Below are 11,813 nucleotides of genomic sequence, written 5' to 3'. Positions count from 1 at the left end.
CTTAGTGATTTTTAGACCTTCAATGTGAGGACCTTTGAGTGAGGTCCTCTTTTTGGGACAGACCTTCCAAGGCCTGTTTGAGGGTTCGGATTTGGTTTTAAGGTTTAAGTTAGGATAAGGGGAAGCATTAAGTTGGGATAGTTGAGAGAGAGCGGGTAGAAAATGAGGGAGAACAGGAGGCTGAATTATCTAATCCAAACTTCAAAGACATGACTTCTCAATATCTTTTGATTCAACATGTGCTCCACACATCCTGCAACGGTAACACATTGTACTATGAAGATGTCCCATTACCTCTAGACAGGCTTTGTATCTAGAATCATAAAGGCATGTTCTCACTGTGTGTGGAAGTCATTTTAGCTTAAGATTATTACCAAACAAATATCCAGGAGCAGGCATGATTTTAAGGCTTAAGTTATCGAATATAACCCTTAAACTTCTACCAAGGGGCGCCAAAGAGAAGGGAGATCATTTTGTCATTTTCAAATATAAAATTACTCAAAGGCAAGTGGGCAAAAATGAACAGAATTATAATAATAATATTAATTATTATTAGTATTGTTATTATTATTGATTATTATTATATTGGATCAAATCACATGTTGTGTGAATGTCTTATTGTGATAAAACCTTTACCTCACTTGGTACAGGAACAACAGAGAAGTTGCAGTAATTTAGACACATTCTGCACAAACAATTGTAAACCTAGATTATGTTAAAATCATTAATGCGGACGAATAAGACTCGTAACAGCGATACTAGTTTGCATTGAAACACTCGTATTGCATTTGTTAGTCATTACTCACCCGTGTAAACTTAAATTCTTAAATCGACTTCATAAATGAGACTATGATTTATTGTGTAAACGGATGTTTTGCTATAGTTTTGCTGTTGTTCGACACAGCCCCAATAACTTCAAGTCAGGCTATTTTCAACAAAAGTTAAGTCATTGATATACAAATGATAATTTTGGGGTTCCCTTTAAGGTGTTTGAGGGAAACCATGGTGCAACTCAATTCAATAATTTATATTATGTTTATGTATATTTATTATCACAAATTTGCCAAATCTAACAATATGTACCGCATACAACATCCTCTGTCCCGGTGTTTAACTGGTAATTTCAGTCCCAGTATTTAGCATGTGAAAGCAGTAGAAAAACATTTAATAAATGGTTCATAACACACTATAATGTGGTTGTATTTAATTTTAAAGCAAATCATTTATATTGTGATTTGTGCACAATCTCTCCAGTCTTTCTTGCTAACATTGGGCCAGAAATGGGCCTTTCCAGAATATGTGTACTTATCTCACAGAGCACAATTATTTAATCACATGCTTTATATTTACACAAGTATCTGAAACACGATGACTTTGTAGATAAGTTAAAGTGGAAAGTCTCTGACCACAGACCCTCTCATGACAGCATGAAATGATATTTCAGGAAAGGAAATCGTGTGCTGATAAGACTTAGATGAAGTTTCCTGGAATTGCATCTATTTAGTCGACCACTAAGAGTTAGAGCATAGAGTTGTCAGGAAAGCATTATCTCTGACTCATATGCGCAAAAGTCAAAACAAAACAAGACAAAATCTGTAATAACATCTATTTTAAAGTACTTTTGTAAGGCGATATTTTTCATTTAATCCACAAGATTAATAGACTAGTTGTAATGCTATGTTGCAATGAATAGGCATGCTAAACATTGTTGTAATATTTACACACTGGTTCTGTTGCTGTGTTTATGTGTGGCTTTGTGGTCAGATTTACTTGGCTCTATTAGTGTTTGTATGACAGACCTGGATGTGCTGCCGGGCCCAGAGGTCAGCTGAAAGATGACCCCGGTTAGTGTAATGCCCAAAATATGTTGTAAAGCATGAGGGGGCCAAGCAGGATTGGGCTCCAGGCCAAGTTTGGGTCGGAGGCAGACGCTGTCCTGAAATCACCTGTGGGTTGCCAAGAGATTATTAAATATAAAGGGGCTGAATAGGGCTAGTGAATAAGGTGAAAGGTGGTTTAAAAACTGAGTGAAATAGAAACTCAGACATCTGAAACATGGTTCTTCCTATTTTTTATTCAGCATGGCCAACAATGATACAACAATCACATGTGAGGAAGATACAGTTTACAAAAACAAACCTGCCGTCACCTGTGCACACTTTTGCAATGATTTTTAATACATCGATTGTATTGTTATATATATTTTTTTGTCATGTCAGTATACCCACCTATTTATGATTTATTTTTGCAATGGAACATTTAATCTCAAAATCTAGCCTATTAAAAGAAATCACAAACAGTTCAGTTCATGAATGGCTTAACACACAAACTTGTCAACTTTTAGAATGTTGATAATTATAATATAAATGCATCCCGCATTAACACACATATATATGAAAAGTATCTAAATGTATGATCAACTATTAAAACTCTCAACAATAATTATCAGTTTGTGCAGCAACAGGGGAAAGCTGCAAAGAACTGCACTGCTTTTACTTAAAGCTCGATGTGTTAACTTGACACAACAGCGCCACCCTGGGCAAAAGGTCAAATTAAGCAACAGCAGTCTGTTGCACTCCAGATGGCTATAGGTGATAAATGAATGTGCTGCTGGTGCTGGTCACAGGGATGTCTACAATTTCATGTCTATGTTGCAGTGGAAGTAAAATTCTATGACCAGCAGTTATAAAAAAAAGTATTCTGTCACCGTTTGGCATGTCTTTCCGGTATGGAGTCATAGGAGTGCCTTAATAAAGAATACATCTGTAAAGGATAATAAAATAAATGTTGAAATATAACGAGGAATAAAAATGTGGAAAGGCAAATAAAAAATATATAAATTAATAAATACAACCCTTTTGATTTTAAATTCCGTGTATATATTAATAAATTGAAAAACCCATATCAATAGTTGTATACATTACTAGTTTCAGTTTTCATTTTTCAAATATAATTAAAACAAATTTAAGAATTTCCCTTTCCTTATTCTTTCTGCCATTGATTTTGCTGTTACTTGCTGTTACTTACTACCAAACCATGATGTTTTGCAAAAACTATCCAAGAAGAAGAGAAGAGAAATCTATATAAATACATATAAAAAAGTTAAAGCATTTTAGAATAATTCTTTATATTTCTCTTTAGTTCTATTTTATTTATTTCTTGTTCTTTTATTTATTCCTCTTTATATTTCCAGATGCATTTTCTAATTATTTTAAAGATGTATTATTTATTATGGCAACCCTATGACTCCATAGTATTGTGCTGCCTTTCACTGCATAGCATTCCTGTGGTTAAAATATTGTAATTCCACACTATAGTACTTTTTAAATGTACTCACAACAGAGCTGGAGTTGGCACTGACTTCAGCAACTAAAAAATAAACAAACAAACAAAAAATCAATGAAGTCATAACAAATAAAGTACATGGTCCTTACACAAAGATTAATTAAAAGCTTCTTTTATTTAAAAAAAAGTTCATTCTAGCTCATAATTATAAAATCAACAGTGGATGAAAACAACAAACACATATTCTGGTGTACTTCAAGGGGAACGCAAGCATTTTAGGATTGTAATACAATTCAGTAAAGTTGGGGGACTCACAAGAGGCAGATTTGAAAAAGAGTAGAGATCATACATTGCCGCAATGCAAGTGCCCACTGAATAAATATTCAATACCGGACCAGTCCCTTTAAGTACAGAGAAAGACCAGTGTTGTACATTTTACTCTATTACATTTCAGGGATTTACATTGAAAACCTATGATACATACATTATACTGCATTGTTATGGGTCAAGATACTAGAGTTGTAACGATTCATTCGATTAATCGATGAATCGATTGTCAGTCCTATAGATTCAACTAAATCCATCTGCTAAAATAAATAAATTGAATGAATCGTTTGGCTTCACCAATAATCGATATAAATGCATTTAATCGGATGAATCGTGATTCTTACTTATGATTAATGTTTTAATACGTTTAAGACACTCTCTCCCCTGCCAGCATGTAGTCTACTGAAAATGTTCAAAATAACTGAGCAATGTTTAATTACATTTTTGTATTCAGCATAAAATATTATGCAGGACTACTTTTTTTATAGAATAAATATGTTATTTTTTCACCTTTGAGAAGAATACAGATAGTGTCACTCGCATTATTGCATGTTTATTTAATGGATATAGAATTTTGGTTACAAGTTACTGAATCGAATCTTGGTTTGAATCAAATCAAATCGAATAGTTCCAAAAGAAAAAAAACGTCCTTGAATCGAATCGCCAACTACTGTATCGTTAATCAAATCGAATTGCTGTGAAGCCAAAGATTCACACTCCTACAAGATACCCAAGCTGCATGGCTGGATTGACCTGTTGGACCAACTAGTCTAATGAAGTACTAGGACCTGGACCTGGTCGCTTGTTAGTGCAGTATGAACAAACATTATGTTTTATAGCTAGATTTTGACACACAGTCCCCCTAAAAGACAGGGCCACAAAGATGAGGTAATAATGCACTACTATATAACGTTGTTCAAATCAGCTCTGTCTTGAACAACTAAACATTAAAATCCTACTCACCCATGAGTAATTGTATACAATGTAGTAACTAGTTTGACTTTTATGTACGTTAAGTATGTAAGCATAAGTGAAGGATCTAAATATTTCTTCAACCACAGGAACTCCACCATCTGTGGGCATTATGTTACCATCTGAATCCTGTCAAATTGTCTTTGACTCTAGCACACACGCTTCAGATGTTTTATCACTGCAAATCCTATGCCAGGTACCAATGATTGTATATATGACCTGCTGTCGAAAGAATATCGAAGCTATACATATACACCTCAGTCCATTAAGTCTTAGGCTGTTCCTCCACCTTGCCATCCCCAGGATTATTACTGGAAGCACTGACTTTTTCTGCCGCCGGCTGGTTGCCAATCCCATTTACCTCCTTAAGCCAGTCCTTCTCAACATACGCTTTCACCTCTTGTACTGTACACCTCTTTCCTACATCTGGTTCCAGGAGCTTTCCAAACATCTCCATGGCATCTGGAGTGAACCTTTTCCACAGAGGAGGAATGTCCTCCTCAGTGATAGGTCTCTCCTCCATTCTGCACCAGTCTGCAAACTCCTGGTAGAAGTCGTCCGAGTCCATGCAGCGCTCCCAGGGGAAGTATCCAGTGAGGATGCAGAAGATAACCACCCCGAATGCCCAGGTGTCCAGGCTTGGCTCCACGCTAAGTGGAGGAGCCGTCACTTCTTTCTGGCCCTCCATCAGGGCCACGGAACAAAGCTCTGGGGACATGTAGGGCAGGGTTCCCGTGATGAAGCGTATCAGAGTGCCTCTCTTCTGGGCCAGTCCAAAGTCTGCCAGCTTGACCTGACAGCAGTGATTGTCCAACAGGAGGATGTTTTCAGGCTTGACATCACGATGAACCAGACCATGACTGTGAATGAACTCCAAAGCGCTGGCGATCTGAAGGACACAACGTTTTACCGAAGACTCTGGGATCCCCACCTAGAACAATCAGACAAAAGAGGGATAGGACTCTTTCTGTCATTTTTAAAGGAACAGAAAGTGAGCACTCATCACAGAGCACCACATGAAGAAAGAAAGGCTCCAAATGTCTGAGGCTATAAGTCTGCATAAGCCAGTTTTAAGGCAGATTTATACAGCCAGTAAAGCATTAAAGTATAATTTCCTTTTCCTCTACATATTTCTTCACAATTATATGGTTCAATATTTCAACACTTAAGTGACGTCTCATGAATTTTAAAAATATATTCAAGTTCAGTGAAGCCTGAACCTCCACAGCACCTTGGGAATGCAGTATCATTGTGTCGGTCAGTTGTTGGTTTGCAATTGGACGAATTATCCTGAAGTTTGTAGAAACATTCATGGCCCCCTGAGGATGAATCCTACTGACTTTTGTGATTTTTTCTCCAGCAATGTATATCTTATATAATATCTTTTGTTTATCTGGATCCGATCACGGTTCCAAGTGATATGCAATTCATCTTCAATACATTTTTCTTTTTGAATTCACCCATCAGTCTCTTAGTTTTTTTTTTTTTTTTACTCCAATGTTTGACTCACCTTTGGCTGGATGACAGCAAACAGGTCTCTGCCAATGACAAGCTCCTGGGCGAAGCAGTAGTGCTCGTTAGACTGGAAGGCAATGCCAAAGAGGCCCACGATGCATGGGTGGCAGGACAGGTGTAAGGAGATGCAGTACTCCCTCAGAAAGCCTTGCAGCTTAGTCGAGGCTTTGGGCATCACTTTCAAGGCCATAGGAGTCCCTGCAGATCATCCATACTTGGCTATTATTATCACTGCGGAGCGTCTTTGTCTTACTCAAGGAGCTAAGTATTGTGACCACTTCAGTTACACTCTGCTGATATTAGGTGTTAGCCGTATATTGTGTTAATTATCTAATATACTGTTACATATCTCTTCCACAACTTCACCCAGATCACCTTCCCCTCTCCTCCTGAGTCCCAATTCCAATGGTTTTCAAATTCAAAGCTTTCAGGCCTGCAGCCAGCCAGCCTCATGCCAGTCTGTGCTCTGCATTCTGCTCTCTCGTTTGTCTACACAGACCTGCTCATCGCTCCACTTTGGCAATCTTTTCCTCTCGGGGTCTTTCAGAGTTCGATGTTCCCATCCCGTCTCATCTCATCTTTTCCCCCACCTCTCTTCTGTTCACTGGTCGCTCTGTAAAAGGCCCATACTTCTCTCACCGTAGCCCCTCTCGCCAGTACATCTTTGTGTGCTATGAATTACAGCTAATTCGGCAAATCAGCAGTGTTTGAAAAGTTATTCCTTATTTGTAGACTGGAATGCTTGCTCATTTTGGGTGATTTTTATTTTTATTTAAAGAACTTCACTAAATAAATTCTTTGTAAATGCATTTGTTATGGATAAAACATGAGGTCATCAACTTTTTATTTGTTAGATTTTTTCAACCTACATAACTAATGCTGGGGTCATAAAACACATCAACTCCTTGCTTCTTTTCTGGGTTATGAACATGATAAGTGGTGACAGAAAAGAAAGAAATTGCTACAAGATTTTCTCCGCTGTCATACCCCTGAAGCGATGTGTGACCAGCAGCACTTTGCCGTATTTCCCTCGACCGATCTCCTTGACGATGTTGAAATGTTCCTGGATCTCTAGCTGACTGAGGCTCTGTGCCGTCAGCTCTATCAGCTCATCGATCAGGCTGCCATCAGCAAGGCCCAGCTCAATCATCTTCACCCACACATAGACAGGACAAACAAATACTTTCTCACAAATCTTATGGGTGTGAACACATACACAAAACACTCATATATATTGTACGTTTTTTTATTTTTAGTAAAAAATGAATGTTAAGTATATATATATATATTGACCAGTTGTAATTTGTACACAGTTGATTGAAAATAAACATGAAAATATATCAATATTATTATTATAACATACATATTGTGTTATTATTAAGATTTGCTATTAACAGCAGTTGCAGTTACAGCATTGAATAGCAGTGCTTCATGTTAGCCATGATTAGATATTGATCAGTTTCACGTCTTACCTTTTTTTCAATCGGTTCCCAATACAGTCACTAGAGTCTGGAAACAGGCAAAGCAAACACACAGAGGCGCACACACACCACCGTGCTCATCCAAACTCAGTGAATCAATATGTTGTAGAAGTGGCAGTTGAATGTCTGTCCTGTTCGTTGCATGGATCAGTTGCAGAGTGGACCTCAGAGCTTTTCACTGGCCAGCTCCGCTCTCAAGTGCTGCGATGGGGACAGAGCCCACTATGACAGCTGATTACAAACTGCCTCTGCAAAGGGCACACACACACACACACACACACACACACACACACACACACTGGCCTACATAGTGTATAATCTGCAACACACATGCATAAGTAAGTATTTGTAATGTATAGGACTTTAGAGAGCATTGACATAAAGTTTGACACAGATAACAACTGTCTTTCATAAATGTCTTTATATGGTGATGTAGTTGTACTTGACAGATTCCTGGGTCCGTCATCAGTGCATGACAAGCACATGTGCAAACCAGGGCTGTCCTTCCTTGATTTAATCAACAGATCTGTGAAATTGAGAAGAAAAAGAAAAGATTCATACAAAAGCACTGCTTTGTAAGTATACGTTTCTTGGAATTCAGTCGTTCGCCATAAAAAAAGCATGCAAAGCAAACATGACGAAGCTATAGAAAACTTTGTTGACTTATTCGGGAGGCAGCCCAAGTGCGTGCACACGTGGATTATCACAGATTTGCCTCAGAGGGTTTCACAATCAGTGTACGACATCCTCTGCCCTGGGACGCTCCATCAAATAAAGAAAACTCCTGGAAAAAAAACCCCCTTTTAACTGGGATAAAACGAAGAAACCAGTAGCAGTAGTAATAGTAAATAAGAGTTGAAAAGTATTACTACAATAGGTAACAGCAGCCGTGGATATGCTATAATGATAATAACAATAATGCAGAGATTGTAGCATAATATAAATGACTAAGTAATAATAGCAGGAGTGGGTGTCAAGTCAAGCAGGGTCTAGGTGCACCTGCACTGCAAGATACCTGGGAAGAAGTGAAATTAGTAACAAACATTAATGGGACATGAATGATCCAGATGAAGCTCAGCGTATCAGAGGAAGTCCACTGGCAGTCTAGGCCTAAAGGAGCTCAACGAAGGGCTGGTCCAAGGCAAACCTGAGCCAGATAGTGGAGATGGGTGACCCAAGCTAACATTTTCGCGCTAATGATTGGCATTTTCACTTCTCAGCCTCACCTAACTGGAACATACCACCTGCCAAGGTAAGTTGGTGACCAGGGATCCAAATGATACAGAATAACTAACACCATGAGTACGATACCAAGATCTTTGAGTTACTGCTGACATGTCATAATCTATATATGTTCACAAATCTATACAAATGAACACTCAAGATAGAATGTAATTTACTGCAGAACTATTTTACCTATTTCCCTACATCTTAACAGCACCCAGGCAGAATAATAAAAATCAAATGTACCCATAGAACATTAAACAAGCATGTGACACAGCCAAATAGTCAAGAAATGCAAATTAATTTGGCGACCCTAATAATTTATCCTGTGACCCACCTTTGAGCCCGGACCCAGTGTTTGGGAATGAGTTATGTACACCATCTCCAGCACAGAATTGATAAATATGGACATGGAAGTGACACTGAATGCATGTTGATTAGAACTTTCCCCTTCAACACAAGGAACTGGAAGCCATGAATGCACTCAAGCTGTGGCACTCGTACAGACAAGTCCCCCGGGGTGTCGCCTACAACTCGGGCAGGCCTAATGGGGTGTTGTCGTCTGCACCTGTGTGCGAGTAGGTGTGACGTCTTCCATATGTGTGTGTGTGTTGACCTGTGTTTCATTCACTGTCAACTCACTCAACGCTGTCACCCCTGGTAGTTATTCTGGGGGCACGAGCGCCCACACAAGCAGGGCTTATGACACAAAGAAACAGATACTTTGGTGTGCTGGCCTCTGCAGGTCTCTGGTGGGTTAATGGTGTCACTCACTGCGGTCTGGGCCCGCTGGCTCTCCCCAAAGCTACAAAGGTCATTTTGTTGGAAATAACTGGTGAGATGCTTTTGGGTGACCCATCCAAGAGAAGATGTTGGACATTAGGATTGAAGTTCTTAATTTCCATTTAGTTAATTATAGCCCGAGAAAACATATACGTATGTCCTTTTTCCTTCTGCATGGACTCTGAAAGCATCCTCTAATGCCCTGTAGCAGTCCACCAACATCATAGCAAACCTTGCCCTGTAGGGATGGGGCGATATAAGATTTTATCTTGGATCCGGATAAAAATACACACGATATCGTATCAAGATTGTGGTGAATTTCTGTTATAGGGGATAATCGTAAATATTACGACTTGAAAAAGCTCTCTAGTACGCTATCATGGTAGACAAGCGAAAAATAGAGGCTGATCAATAAAAAATAAACTTATACATACAAAAATAAACTTTTTAAAATATATTTGTCCTTGATGATGATTTATGATCTTTTTTATTTAAGATTATTTGATTATTTTTCAATAAAAAGTGTTTTTAAGCGTATTATAATGATTATTGGGATGATCGTCCCATCTACTCACCAGTGAACAGTCAGGCTGTCATAATTAAAGTGTTGTGGAGTTTCTGATCATCAAGTTACGCCGTCACCACAGACATGGTGTCATGTCATAGTTGGGATCTTTTACAGTCCCAGGATAATGCGTAGTAGTCTTAGAGGCGCCAGATGGGGTCCATATCCCAACTTCCCATCCCGTCACGGTACCACTGCTGCCGTCATAGTTTCAAAGGGAATGGAATTACAGAGCTGTGACAAACCAGGAGGTCTTGCGGTTCCTTTGGCAAACATTTTGAGATAAATTTGAAGAAGATACACTGTGCAGTGTGGTGCAGCTGTCAGTTCAGGGATATCAGTGAGAAGAGTATTGCTATTTCCCCCCATTAATATTCAGGAGGCATTCAAAATGTTCTTGTTTTTGACATGCAGTGAAAATGAAGCCATGACTATCAATTCCCAAACAAACCGGAGGTAATTTTAGCCCCAAATGATTATTTGTACCGCCTACACATCACGGAAACTTCATCAGGAGCAATGTGAGGCCAACGTTACCAAAGGATTATACATTTTCTGCTGACATAGGTGAGTAGACCTCGTGCCTAATTAATCAGCCAGGATGCATGTTCCCAACAGTTTTCTTCACTTCAGTGAAAATCTTTGGGTTTTTACAGGAACAGTTTGACATTTGGGAAACTATGCTTGTTTGTAATCCTACACAACTTTGCTTTGCTCAAAGCCTTGAAGCAAGCGAGAGTGGCTCACATCCATCCACAGCGATGAAGTTCACCCTGCAGAAACCCAACTGTGTTGTTTACATGACATATCTTGTTCAACAGGTGTAGAAGTACATTTCCAGGGTTCCTTCATAGCGTACATTCTACTTCCAATCTCAATTAGAATACATTAAAAAACAAAGCTTGCTATGACAACCAGAGATCTACAGCAGTGCTCTGATGGACATTTTGCAACTCTCTCCTCTGGTGGAGAGGACAAGGTACTTTCGCTTGCACGGCAGGGATCGCATATCACAAGAACATCCATCCTGTCAGGCTTCAAGTAATGCGTTCGTGTCCTGTAAACCAGTGCAGGGACCAATCAGCGTCCTGTGAGGAGCAACTGGAACCTATGGCCTCGGCTTATGTGTGTGTGAGACGACATGGAGAGGCAACTGTTCAAACACCAGTGGCAGCTCCTAAAGAGATTAGTGTTGGTGCTGCAATAGCATCAGTTTTATCAGAACTAGAGAGTATTTCTTCACTGAAGGTTTTGTGACTTTTTTGAATAAATCATATTCTTGACATCACAATCCTGAGTGGGGCTGCACGTAGGTATAGTGGGTAGCACTGTTGCCTCACAGCGAGAGGGTCCCGAGTTCGATTCCTGGGTTGCGTTCAGGTTCTGTGTGGTAAGCGTGGATTCTCTCCGGGTTCTCTCCGGGTTCTCCGGCTTCTTTCCCCTGCGGACTGATGGACAATCCTGTGTGAAGTTCAATTAAAGCCCAGTTATAGATTAGAGCAAAACCATTGATAAAAGAACCGGTAATGTCAAGGCTTATCAATATTACGGTTGTTAATAGTTTCAGGCCCATTTAAAACAGTTTTTCCTTTTATTGATAAAGCAGCTTTAACCCATCAGAATAGACTTGAGCTTGAAAACATATTTTACTTTTACTTGAA

The 11,813-nt window shown here is 39.1% G+C and overlaps 1 protein-coding gene across 1 annotated transcript; it reads right to left on the bottom strand.

Moving 5' to 3' along the window:
• Window positions 1-3,481: 3,481 nt before the first annotated feature.
• LOC311017042 (serine/threonine-protein kinase SBK1) lies at window positions 3,482-7,785 on the bottom strand. The gene is made up of 4 exons (XM_084015155.1): window positions 7,572-7,785; window positions 7,087-7,249; window positions 6,095-6,297; window positions 3,482-5,515 (listed from the first exon to the last, which is right to left on the bottom strand). The coding sequence occupies exons 2-4, from the start codon at window positions 7,247-7,249 to the stop codon at window positions 4,850-4,852; spliced, it is 1,032 nt and encodes a 343-aa protein (XP_083871281.1). The 5' UTR covers window positions 7,572-7,785; the 3' UTR covers window positions 3,482-4,849.
• Between the last annotated feature and the right edge of the window lie 4,028 nt (window positions 7,786-11,813).

This window comes from Eutrigla gurnardus (assembly GCF_963514095.1).
Source record: "Eutrigla gurnardus genome assembly, chromosome: 8".
In the NCBI taxonomy this organism is placed as follows: domain Eukaryota; kingdom Metazoa; phylum Chordata; class Actinopteri; order Perciformes; family Triglidae; genus Eutrigla; species Eutrigla gurnardus.
The sequence above is the reverse complement of the archived record's forward strand: the minus strand, read 5'-3'. Positions and strand labels throughout refer to the sequence as shown.